Below are 12,674 nucleotides of genomic sequence, written 5' to 3' on the forward strand. Positions count from 1 at the left end.
TCGATTTGATCAAAGCAAGGGTGCAGTGTCTGCTAAAGGGCCTGCTACCTCCTGAATCCTTCCAACAGGCAGATAGGGAATAGACATTAAATAAAGTTTCACCTTGTTGCTGGCATAAGAACTGTTAATTTCATGGCAAAAAGCATGAAGGGTTTGGTTTCCTTTCAAGACCCCACAGAAGTATAAATGTGTTAAAAGAGCTAAAGCAATTGGCAGGGGGAGGAGTGCTTGTGGGTTCAATTTATTTCTGATGGCAAAAGAAGAGCCACTCCCCCAGCATCCTCCTCCTTGGCAGAAGGCAGTTTCTGCTGATCAGAAGATGCCCTTTCAGATAACTTGTGCAGGCAGAATGATTGTGTTGCCCTGGCTCTATCAGTGTCATCTGAATAATGACATCTGAGCAGAATTAGTTCCTAAACTACCTCTGGTTCAGGTTTTTAACAGTTCTTAATAAACAGGTTTTGCCAGATGATTGGTTGTGATAGCGTAGAGGGAGTCTTATTGTTCTGGGTTCCTGAACTCTTTGGCCCGAGGAAGTTAATCAAGTTCTCAGAATTCCACTTAATCAAGTGCTCAGAATTCCAGGATCAAGTTACAGGTTGCTTTGAAATTCAGTCCCTAACTGGCCAGCACAGGGAGCTAAAGTCACAAACTGCATCTCTTACACCAGTGTTTGAAGAATGCTACCACAGAGTTAATTTTACTGTAGTCACTTTATTTTTAATACAAAAAATTACTTCTTAGAGACTTTTATAGATCAGGAAATGACAGCAGATTAAGTACCTGGACTAGGATGTAGGACAAACATACCATAATGCTCCTGTTCAGTCAGTAATTTTAGTAAGTGTGCTTTCCAACTAGTACATTATCCCAAGGTGTCCTGTCCTGCTGTGTTCCCGTAGCTCCCAACATGCAGAGTGCAGTTCATGTCTCAAACACAAGGGCTGGGAGGGTCGTGCAGCAGAGGTTGCTCAGGGTAGCAGTGCTCTGCTGGGACAGGGACAGATGTGCTCCATCAGCCTTTGGGGATGATGAGCTGGGGGCTTCATCCGTACCCACATTGACCCTTTAACAATTAAACCACCGAGCGTTTCCCTGCGGCTGCTGCAGCGTTAGAGCTGTGACCTCTCTGGAACAGGGAAGAACCAGCCTGAAAGCTCTGGGCACTTCTGTGCCTGATCAGGGGAAGGAATGAGGCACTGCCAACCTGTGAACCGTGACAAGAGGGCTCCTTTTGCTCGGCCCTGCCTAAGAGACTTGATGAGGATTCCTGGGGCAGAGAGAAGTACTGGAGTGAGGAGGAGGGAGGGACAAATGCATTAATCTTCCCACATCAGAAAGGAACAGCTGGAAAGGTTCAAGGGCAAATGATTTTCTATGGGGGCCTTGCTCAACACCCTGGGTGTGCTGAACAAGCTGTGTAAAATGCTGCAGTCAAGATGCTTCTGGTGCTGAAGATCCTAGAAGGCATTTTGAGAACTGCCATTTTCACTTTTTAACTCAGTTATTGCAGGCATAATCCAGAATTTTTGCTGTTTATTATTTTAACAATAATAGTGCTAATAAACTACCCTCTTGTTAGCTTTTGCCTGAGAAATGATCATAAAACTATGGTAAAATTTAAAATTTAAAGCCAGGAAAAATGCATTCCACAGGGGTCACTCATAAAAGACCTTATGAAAATAGCATTCGGATACCAGAGGATTTTTAATCAAAACTGAAATGCTTTTGCAGGTTCTCTGCCCAGGAGAGAACTTAATTTTTACTAATAATGATTTACATCAGGTGATGAAAAATGTGGATCCATGCTCCATTGCATTTCCTTTGTTTCCTAACTATGAACAAAAATAAATTAACAGTAATCTCCATGTGCCTGTTTTTCCTAGCTGAAAAAATGCTGGCTTGATGCTTTAAAAAGGAAAAAGCCTCTGACTGACTTAACCTAAGTGCCTGGTGTTGGCAGTGGCTACTTCCCAATGCTGAGTGTGAAGATGATTCGGCCCAGGAAGCGGTCGCTGTTAAGGTCGTTGATAATCCCTTTCCCATTCAGACTGCACTGAATGGGGACCAAGTGATTCTTCTCCACATCTGTAAAGTGCATGGCCACCAGTGGGGATGTGTAGTTGACCTGAAAAGAAGGGAGATTTAAGTGTAATTTTTGAGGGAGCAGAAAGGCAGGCTGGGCTCTCACGATCAGTAAAACCATTAGGAATTGGTTCACGATTCCCAGGCATCTGAGAGCGTTTCCCTGATGTCCATCATGATCCCTTGGGATGATGAAGTTGAGCCTTTCTGTGCCTGTGCCTCAGAGGGATGGGATCATGTTGGAGTTTTGTAGTGCACCTTTGCCTCTTGAGCTGATTACCCAGGACAACACCAGAAAATGGGACTCCCCGATACTTTCTGCTGTTCTAAAAACCAGCCTATGGTTTGTAATAAGAAATCCATGGTGTTCCATGGCTCTGTGTGCTCAAAGGATGTGCAGACATGGCATCTGGGGCTGTAACTCACCCTCAGCTGGCACCAGTATGACAATAGGAATCTAGTGCCTGCCTCAGCTTCCATTTCAGGTTTTTCTGTGACAGTGTGTTCCCTCCCAACACTGCACAGCCCAGTGCAGCTCAGAGCAGTGCTGGCCAGTGTGTTCAGAAATAGCTGCTGATGTTGGACTGCTCTGTTTGGAGCCATCCAGCCTGAAAGCTGTTTTGCCATAGCTTTGTCAGATGCCCCATCCTTTTCTTCTTGTGTCACCTAACCCCTGACTTCCCTAATATCCTGGGAAAATGCTGGTGTTGAGACCTTCCCTGGGAGTTAGCAATGCCAATCTTCGTCTCCAGCTGGTAAATGTAATCATTCCCATTGCTAGCAAGGGGGAACAGGAGTCCCCAAGGATTTCCCGTGGTTTGTCAGAGACAGAAATAGAGTGCTGTAATCCCAGTGCCCATGGCCTCCCTCCTGCCTGCATCTGCCCAAAATAGCCAGAAAGCACATCTGTGCTCTGCACAGCAGCTCCTGCCCTCTCCTCCTCACAGAGGCAGAACAGAGATGCCAGAGCCTTTACTTACATGAGTGAACTTGCCGTAGTAGGGATAATACATGAGGTCAAACGTCCCGTTCCCAGGGTAGAAGTCCACGGATCTGAGATGGCTCTCATTGCCTTTCTGTGATCAGAATAAAAATAAGGACACACACACACATAGGACATGGGACACAAAATGCAGCTCCCTGCAGAGCAAGGCGAAGGAGCTTTGACATGGGTGTCTCCTGCCAGCCCACGGCAGGGCTCAGCTGCGCTACCCGCAGGGTGTCTGCTGTGAGCACAGCTGCTCTCCTCATTCCAGCCAGGGCAGAACGGAGCTATGGAGCCATGGGCAAGGGTTTGAGTTTGCTGCCTGATGATTTCTAGGGTATGATCCAGCAGCTGCCTGGGCAGTGGGAGCCCTTCCTTCCCCTTATTGCAGTTGGCTTGCGGGGTGCCCCCCAGGACTGAGGGTGCTGTGGAGAGGCTGGAGATGGATGTGAGCAGTTCCTGCATGTTCCCCCCAGCTCCAGGCTCTAGCTGGCACTGCAGCACCCAGCCCAGCAGGTCTGCCCACAGGGGCTGAGCAGAGTGCTGCCCGTCAGGCTGACAGCAGCCAGCAGCGCTCAGAGGGTGATGGCCAAGGTGAGAAGCAGGAGACTGGTGGCCTCTGCTGCTCTCAGCAGACCAGCCCCACTTGCACCCAGACACATGGGCAGCACTGGGTCCTGTGAGTGTTTGGGGCTAAAATGAAGACAGATAGTGGTGGGGTCCATCATTTGGCGTTGGCATTTGGTCTTGCACCCACCACAGTGCCCAGCACGAAGGAAAGCAGTACCTGCACTTTGCAGTCCACGCTCACAGGGACCCCAGCGCCAGGGCGGTAGCCTATGATCTGCAAAAACAAAAACCATCCATGCTTGTAGGAAATGCAGTGCCAAGCACGTGCTGCCACCCTTCTCCAAGGCTTAAACCTTTCTGGGTGCCAGTCACATTGCTCAGGACAGGAGCTGTGTGTCCCTACAGCAGAGTCAGCCACCCCACACAGTGTGACCTGCCCTTGGCTCAGTGCTGGATTGGTGCCTGAGAGCAGGGGCAGAGCAGAGCACCCAGAAAGCCCAAACACCCTGGAGTAACACAGCCCCCTCCCCACACAGTTCACATCCTCCTAGGCTTATTTTCCCAGCAGTATGTACTGAACCACCATGCTATTGGATTTAAAATAAACTCTATGAAAATTCCCACTGTAAAGTGCCTGGGGTCTGGAATGTACCCTGAAAGCTCAGTTCCTTCCAGAGAAGGGCCTGGCACAAGACCCTCTAAGCACTCAGGCCTCAGCAAATCAAATCAAGCAAGTTTTATAGTGTTTCTTTTTATGTTTTCTAGTGGGTATGAGCCAGCAAGTTTGGGGATTCTAGTTCCCTTTTTCTCTGGGCCTAAGAAGCTAAAGAGTTTCAGTCCCTGCATGGTCTTTATCACACTGGGATGCACTGAAGGAAGGAACTGAGATGAAGAGCTTCCTCTGTACCCGGTTCATCTTCAGCAGGATGCAGGGCTGGCCTTTGGAGTATCCAAATGTTGGGTCCTCAATGCCAGAGCAGTTCTGCAGCAGTGAGCGCTTGAACTGGCAGGCCTTCTTCTCCTCACTGTCATCACCCCCTTGGATGAAGTACTGCCCCGAGACACACTCGATGTTCTTCTCTTCTTGAACTTTGTCATCATAAGCTGGTGGGGACCAAGAGACTTGTTAAAATTTCCTGAGACCTGCACAGACCCACACTCTCAGAGCACATCCACGTGTAAAGGGTGTTAAAAAGTCCCACCCAGAAAGGCAAAGCTCCCTCCCACAGAAGCTCCCATGACCTTTTGAGCCTCCCTTTTCAAATGGGGGTCATGAGATGCCCAGGAGGAGACCCCTGCACCCATGTGTGCATGGATGGAAACAACTCACCAGCATGATTCCTGGGGTGATGAAGAGCTTACCTGCTAGGAAGTGGTGCATGCTGTCCACGTAGGGCTGCCACGTGTTGGGCTGAGAGACATTGAAGGCAATGGTGAACCCATTCAAGTACGGCCTGATCATCACTCCTGAAGAAGGAGATGGACCCTCATAGAGCAAATGTGGGTGGACTGGCCACAGGCTTGGGGTGTGTGTTGCAGGGGCTGGTTGCTCTGTGACTGGGCTTGGGGGTGGGCACAGCCATGAGAGTGGCAGCACCAGTGCACAAATCGACTCTCTTCTCAACCTACTGATCCCTCACCTCCATTTCACCCCCAGAGAACACCATATACACGTCAAAATATCCCAGGAAACATGGGAGATATGGAGGGTCTCAGCAGTGCTGTGGGTAAGTGATGGGCTTGGGGTTGCACAGAGGGGCTGAGGCATTCTCCATGTTCCAGCTGCCTGGCTGGCTCCAGACAGGGGTCAGGGTGAGAGGGCCTTGTGTTCCCCACCAACACAAAACCACAGGGAAAATGCTGTGTCTGATACAGGGAGAGGATTTTCTGAACATTATCTTGCCAGAACTCCCCCAAATAATAAAAGCTACTCTTGATTTGCATTTTATTTTGAAGACATGAGGTATTAAACAGGCAGCAGCTGAAATGAATCCACATCACCTATGAAATGATTAAACTTGGCCATTTACCTTGAGAATAATGATAACAATAAATAGCATAATTAGAATAACAATTAGTATAATCAGGACAAATGCTTCCCATGGGGCTATTTAAGATGTCTGATCCTCTGCAGAGAACCTGCAGCTCTGTCAGTGCCCTGAGGTAAGTGAGAACACCCTGTGTGATGGAGGGCTGGGTGACTGTGGGAGTGTACAGCTCCAGCAGGGCTTTGTCTGAGGTCCCAGCCATGCCATTTCACTAGGCCATTGCTGGGCAGGTGCCCTGAGAGGTGCCCAGGGTCAGGCTGGCTGGGGTACGTACCTGGCGGGGACACACGGTCCCGGAACCTGGGCGTGTAGGGGCTCAGCGTGAGCAGCATCACGTACATGCAAAAAGCAAACATTCCCGCCAGGCACGTGTAGAAAACGAAGTAAAACAGTAAGATCAGGCCTGCAAAAGACAGAGGCAAGTTGCTGTTGATGCAACCAGAGCACATCCCGTGGGAGGCGTCCCACAGGGATGCACAGTCGTGCTCAGCTCGGCGTCCTCCGCAGCTCTGAGTCCATGGTGGAGGTGGGAGCTTGCACACACACACCCTGCACGCAGGCCCTGGTGGTTTTGGGTGCAGGACTCTCAGCCAGACACGCTCCCTGCCCAGCCCTGGGGCTGAGGCAGCTGCTACTTGGCTCTGTACCCCTTTTGCTGCAAGGCCCTTCCCAGAGCTGTGTCAGGACCAGGTCTGTGTGTCCACCTGCCTCGGCTCTCTCCGACAGACAGACCCAGCCTTGCCTCTTGCCCTTCCCTCCCGCTCTTGGCATGGTAACATGCAAGGGCACCCACTGGCTTCAGCACCTCCAAATTCCTGATGGGGCTGTGGGGCGATGCTCCTGCCCTGACTCGTGTCCCCTGCATGGCAGGGACCCTGGTGCTGAGACTCAGTGAGCAGCATCTGAACACTCCGGGGCTGCAGCACCACACTGGCTGTTTCATGGCCCGGACATTCAGGGAATAGGTTTGTTTTTCCTCTGGACCAGGCTCATGGCTGAGGATGTCTCAGGAGGCCACGGCCTATGAATAAAACCCAGCGGTTCAGAAAGCAAAGTGAAGCCCTAACCCAAACATTTCCCAGGAGAAACGTTCCGGCAGCTTGGGGGGAGCCCTGGGAACACAGATGTGCACTCCTGCCGTGCTTCTGCCGCAGCCACGGTGCTGGGAACCACTGAGGGCCATGTCCTGCTGCGGGCTGAGCTGAGGTGCATGGGACCATCAGTGCTGCTGCTGGCACAGCAGAGACAATGCCCAGCCCTGGCACGGTGATGCTGGATGGTGCCTTTGCCCCAGCCTGGCAGAGCAGGAACTGCTGCTGGGGTGCCAAGATGATGCTTGTTGAAACATCTTGCCGCTAGCATTCCCCTTCTGATGTTTCCTGCAGTGCAGTGGGAAGCATTGTCACCGGCAGAGAGGGGGGTGCAGCCTTTCCCAGGGCCTGGGCCCTCCAGTGATAACCCTGTGGCACTTTGTCTGTGCAAGTCCCCTGAGCCCCCAGTCTGTGAGGGACACCTTCAGAGCAGCACGGGGAAGCAGCCTCAGGCTGGGCAAATTTTCTCCTCACCCATGAGATGAGAGTGGGAAAGTTCAACTTCATTCACCTCCAAATGCTCTCACTTTAAAAGAAATTTTGATTTTCACAGTAGTTTCAATGTCTCTCTCCTGTCCCCCTGTACAGGCATGTGAGCACAAGGGTGTGCACCGAGGGCATGTGTGTCCATGGAGAGTGGGATCCTGTGGCAGAGCATGATAATCCCAGGGTGCAGGAGGATGCTGCACCCACCCTGAGGCTGAAAATAAATAACTGCTAGCAGGGTCACATCCACATCAGACTGAGCAAGTTCTCTCACAGGCATCTTCTCAGCACCTGGCAGAGCCCCCAGAAACACAAACCCACATCCCTAAGGACTGTCACCCCCATACTGCTCCTGCACTTCATTCTGCACCTTCCCATCCAGCAAAGGGGCAGAAGAACTGGGCTGCCTCCATGGCCAGCAAAGGGCACAGGGGAGCAAATGTGGATGTCAAGATCTGACCCTGACTCATGCTTGTGGGTTTTCAGCCTCCTCTGGTGCTGGTGGGCAGCTTCCTCAGTTCCTCCTGGCTGTCCCCACAGGCTTTGCAGGAGACCCAGAGTGCTCAGCAGGGGCACGGGCAGGCTGCGGGGCTTGCGGCGTGTTGCCAGTGCCAGCCAAGGGCTGCAAACACTGAGCACCAGCCCTGAGAGTCCACAGCCTTACACTGGTGTGGATGTGCAAGTGATTCTGGGCTCAGGTTGGGATTTTCACTCTGCCATGGGAGCTGTGTGCTGTCAGAACAGAGCTGGAAAGGTGGACGGCACCGCACGTGCTGTGGCCCCTTGGTTTTGCACCGAGCCTGCAGCAGAGCTCTCCCCACAGCAACGGGCTGCTCTTAATCACCCGGGGCACCTCCAGCCTCAGAGGTAATTTTTGAGGGCCACATGGATGCAGATAAAATAGACAGGGCACTCTGAACCCTCACTGGCACATCCCAGCCCACTGGCCCTGACAGCAGTTGTGGGTTCTGCTGTGGGCACCATGGCACGGCCTGGGAAGCTGTGGGGTGACAGTGGGGACCAGCCCTTCCCTCCCCAGAGCCAGGACTCACATAGGCAGGGAGGGCTGCTCAGCCCTGTGGTGTGCACCCTTCACAAAACACCTGCCCTACAGCTTGGGCACCCTTCCCCTACCAACCTGATGACCCCAAAGCCACTGTCCCACAGGCTCCTGACTTACACAGGCAGGAGCTGGGGTGCTGGCAGAAGCAGAGATGCATGGCTGCAGCAGACTGACCTGCAGCCTCCAGGCTTTTTTGGGCTCTAAATTTCTTTCCAGGACTCAGTCTGGGCAGCCTGAAATCTTTGCTTTCACGCTCTGAGTCAACATTAACATCCAGACCAAGAGCAACTTTTCCACAGTTTTCTGCTTGTCCTCCTCACTAGTTCTTTATTGCACTGGCTAGAAACATTTACACTAAAAAAATGGACAGGGGTGGTCAGTCCAAGCTATCAAGGACATTCACAGTTAAGTGAATCTGTTGTGAAGCAGAAAAGGTAACAACCCCCAGAAGTGGGGCTTGAGCAAGGACCTACCCCAGCTCTTGGCCGTTCTCCCCAGGCATGTTCGCTCCTCGGGGTTCCACAGGAATATCTTCATCTCCCCAGCCAGGTCTGCCCAGGTTTTGCTCCCCATCTCTGCCTTGGTCTCGTCCTTCCCTCTGTCAGGATCCTGGACCTTCTCCTCATGCTTATTTTCCTGGAAGAGTTACAGAACACAACCCCCACAGGCAAGCTGAACATCTCATTGGCCAAAAATAAATGCAAAAGCACTTAATAGCTGGAAATGTTTCAAATTTCCATTTTCCCATCATCACTCTTGAGTTAAAGAGAGGCCGTTTTGGCTGTTCCAACTTAAGATCTCTTAGAACCCAGCACCCATTTTTCCATGACATGTACGGCACTGCCATCACACTGGGTACTGTCTCCTTGTCCTGGCATTTGCAGAAACTCATCTTTTTCCACCTGCGTGAACATGACCAAAGAAAACCTGTGATCTGGGAGGGTCAGGACTGTTCCCACGCTTCTGCAGCATCTCTGAGCTCAAATGCACATTTTCAGTGCTACCACAGATGATAGCAGGCAGCAGCATATAAGAGGTCATCCAGTTTGTTTTTCTTGGTGCAGGAGGAAGTGTTTAGCATTTGGAGAAATCCCTGTGTTGTTATATTTCAATTACACTGAGTTCCAGGGAAAAGCATCTCCCCGGGTTGCAACAGTTTGTGTTTTGCCTCGGTGGTGAAAACTTGTTTGTCCAGAACTGAGGAACACAAACCCCTCTGTACCTGGCCCTGGCCAAGAGTCGCTTGAGACACAGCAGCCGTCCTTGAACCTGGGCATGTTGTGTGTCTCCAAAAGCAGGCAGCGAGGTAGGAGAGGGTGCCGACCTGGCTTTCAGCTGGGGGCAGGGCTGGGCCCGGCACCGCCGGGCAGGAGGGCGATGCTGGGGTCTGGATGGGTTCATCGCCTCCCCACATTTAATGCAGATGCCGCTGCAGGGCTCAGCCGCCCCCGGCTGGGTCAGAGCCGCGCTTGTGCAAACCGGGCACGGCTCCCCGGGGCTGCTGCGGCCGCTCCAAGCGCGGATCCACAGCGGCTGCACCGGCAGCATCGCCCCGTGTCTGCGCCGAGGGCCACGGAAACCTGCCGGCCGCGGGCACCTGTTGGAGCCAGGACTGGCAAACAAGACATTTGCACCCCGTGGGTTGCCCCGGGGGAGCCGGGAAGTGGCCGACAGCTTGGCAGAACGCCTGGCTTGGAAACACCTTTGAATCGGGGGCGGGGGGATTAAACTCTTCCGCAGACACGCAAATACTGCAAAACAGCGAGAACTGGGGCAGAGTACTGACTCCAAAGCCTGAATGTGTCCCTTGGGGAGCCTGGTCAGACCCAGGGTGGCCGTAAACCATCAGCATCCCACTGACTGCCCTGATCGGCTCTGGCTAAAGCCCCGGCGGGACTCCTTTGTTAGCCCGCCTGCGTCAGAGCCTGCTCCCGGCACAGTGCCCGCGGCTGCCCGTACAGCCAAGGCAATGCTTGGCCCAGGTCCTGCATCCCAGGCTGGAGCCCTTCCCGAGCCAGCTCCTGATGGCCAGAGGTACAGGGCACACATGGTACGGGGCTGATGGAAACAGGATCTGTGTGGGACAGCTGGACAGGACGGGATGACCACACTGTCTAGCAGATCCCTCTTAGCTAGGGAGCTGGGGCAGGTCTGGAATGAAACACCTCCCAGGCGGTTTAGCTTTGCAGCCCAGCACAGAGATGGTCTTGGAGCAGTCCCTTTCACTTGGACAAGGTGCAGAAGGAGCGGCAGCAGCTGGGGCAGGACAGGAGACACAGCAAGGTAGGATGTGTTGGAACACTGGACAGCCCTGGGCTGCTGTGGGCCATGACAGCGGGAAAAGAAAAGCTGGATCCCTGGCGAGATCACTCTGTGCTGCCAATTGCGGGTGTCCTGGGGGAAGCCAGGGGCTTTCCCTTTTCCTCACCCCAGACCAGGTCAGCTCTCAATGGGTGATTCCTCCTGCTGAAATCCAGGTGTGCAGAGAGTCACCGTGCCCATGTGTCTCCATCCCTCCTAGTCCCCCTCATCATCCAGCACCACTAGCCAGACCTGCTGCTGTCCTTTCCCCTCCCAGTACAAAGTGCTTTGCCGAAGGGACAAAGCAGCATTTCCTAAAGCAAAGTAGTTATATTTATCAGCCATGAAGCAGGTCCTTGCAGCAGCTCCCACTCGCCTCTTGGAGGGTGGCCAGCAGCCCCCAAAACACTCACCGCCTCCTGGCTGGAACTGCTGTGCTGGCCCTCCGTGCCCCTGGTGCTGGTGTTCCTGTCCATCCCTGGGTGGGAAATGCAGAGAAACATGAATGTTAGCACAGCAGCACGAGCTCCATTGTGGGTGCCATGTCACCCCAGCTCTCAGGAACCCACAGGCACAGCCCCATAGCCCCACAGCACCTCCCAAAAACACAGCTGTGCCAAGACCTCTGCCTGTCTGTGGGGAGCCACACTGCTTTCCCTCCCTACCCTGCAAAGCTCAGCGTTCAGGAGTGGATCAAAAAATAACTTGCTTTCCCAAGAGGGGTGAGCTCAATGCAACAGGATCCCATCCCGAGTCCTCCGGAATCTGGTGCCCTTTGCAGCCCCCTCACTGCATCCTGCCTCATGTTTGAGTCCCCATCACTGCCAATCAGTGCCCTACATGGGAAGCCAGGCTCTTCGCCCCCAGGAGACCCTGCAGCTGTTAATAAACATTAGCAAATCACTAGGGTTTCCTATGGCCACATGTCGGTCAATATGTGCTTGTCAGTCACCGCGGGCCATGGTTAACGCTTACAAAATCTATTCTGCAGTGAAGGGGCAGTGCAAGGGGCAGGTCTATATTTACCCCTTCGAATAAAGACAGCAGCCAGACGTTCACAGCATTGCCTTCCTCGACCTGGCTTAAAGAGCTGGGCACAGCCAACCAGACAAAATTCAGAGGGACACCTTGCTGTGGCATCCAGCAGACTGGGGCTTGGGGATGTCAGATTTTTACCCATCAGTGAATTACAGGTACAGGATGAAGCACTGGGGCACAGGGGCTGCGTGCTGGAGCCCTGCTCCTGGAACAGCTCCAGCAGTGCGATGGCAGGGACAGGCAGCCCTGGTTGTGCCCACACAGCTCTCAAGGAACAGCAGGGCTCCTGTTACATGTCTGTCCCAACAGGAGCTTGGCACCATCCACCAGCTCATTTATTGGCACGATTCCAATGGGACCGGTGACCCTTCCCTTCACGAGAGAGCCGGGACCTGTTCAACAGTGGTGAAAGGCTGCCTTGCCTAGGCTGGGGCTCTGCCCAGAGGCACAGGGACATCTGTCCCAGGCTCCCACAGGGCTGCACGGTGCCGTCCAAGCAGGCAAAGCACCACTTCTCCCTCTCCTCTCCTGAGCATGGCTGAAAGCCACTCACCGGCTGCACTAATAAACGGGCGCAGCAGGAAACAAAGAGGTCTGGCAGCTGCCCTGCTCTGTGCCGAGTTGGCCGGGGCTGGCACACGCCTGCTGGGTCTGCAGGCAGGGCTGGCTCAGAACCGGTGCCGGTGCCTGCCCGCAGCCAGCCCACCGGCAGGAGGGCACTCAGGCTGCTGTGCTCACAGCTGGACCTCCTGGCCAGGCTGGCGCCTTGGGACAAGAGTTGCCTTCCTGAAGCTCGGGAGCTGGGATGGGATGCAGGGATTTAACATGGCCTGGGCAATTGTAGGGCACCAGCAGCTCCCCGGGGGCACACATATCCTGTCACAGCAGTTGTGTTGCTGCTCAGCCTGGCCCTGACACGGAGTGGAGGAGGGAACTGAGACCTGCCTCCTCCATGACTGTCACAGAGTGGGGGCGACTGAGCAGGAGGGGACCAGTGCCAGCCCCTC

At 53.5% G+C, this 12,674-nt stretch overlaps 1 protein-coding gene across 3 annotated transcripts; it reads right to left on the minus strand.

Annotated features, from left to right (window-relative positions):
* Positions 1-694: 694 nt before the first annotated feature.
* ATP1B4 (ATPase Na+/K+ transporting family member beta 4) lies at positions 695-11,423 on the minus strand. 3 transcript variants are annotated; one of them, XM_027687337.1, is made up of 9 exons: positions 11,295-11,423; positions 11,043-11,107; positions 8,802-8,964; positions 5,963-6,091; positions 5,003-5,107; positions 4,548-4,744; positions 3,858-3,914; positions 3,066-3,161; positions 1,967-2,128 (listed from the first exon to the last, which is right to left on the minus strand). In XM_027687337.1, the coding sequence occupies exons 2-9, from the start codon at positions 11,103-11,105 to the stop codon at positions 1,967-1,969; spliced, it is 972 nt and encodes a 323-aa protein (XP_027543138.1). In that variant the 5' UTR covers positions 11,106-11,107; positions 11,295-11,423. The 3 variants fall into 3 exon arrangements, with proteins under 3 accessions (XP_027543140.1, XP_027543138.1, XP_027543139.1); XM_027687338.1 differs by lacking the exon at positions 11,295-11,423 and adding an exon at positions 11,226-11,291; XM_027687339.1 differs by lacking the exon at positions 11,295-11,423 and having other exon boundaries at positions 695-2,128; positions 11,043-11,105.
* Positions 11,424-12,674: the final 1,251 nt, after the last annotated feature.

This window comes from Neopelma chrysocephalum, unplaced genomic scaffold, assembly GCF_003984885.1.
Source record: "Neopelma chrysocephalum unplaced genomic scaffold, ASM398488v2 Primary Assembly neopelma1_73b, whole genome shotgun sequence".
Taxonomy (NCBI): domain Eukaryota; kingdom Metazoa; phylum Chordata; class Aves; order Passeriformes; family Pipridae; genus Neopelma; species Neopelma chrysocephalum.

Coding starts and splice junctions, on each gene's coding strand:
- ATP1B4 (XM_027687339.1), bottom strand. CDS start 11,105: ATGGACAGGAACACCAGCACCAGGGGCACGGAGGGCCAGCACAGCAGT. Junction 8,965..11,042: donor GCAGTTCCAGCCAGGAGGCG/GTGAGTGTTTTG, acceptor TAACTCTTCCAG/GAAAATAAGCATGAGGAGAA. Junction 2,129..3,065: donor ACTACGGCAAGTTCACTCAT/GTAAGTAAAGGC, acceptor CCTTCTTTTCAG/GTCAACTACACATCCCCACT.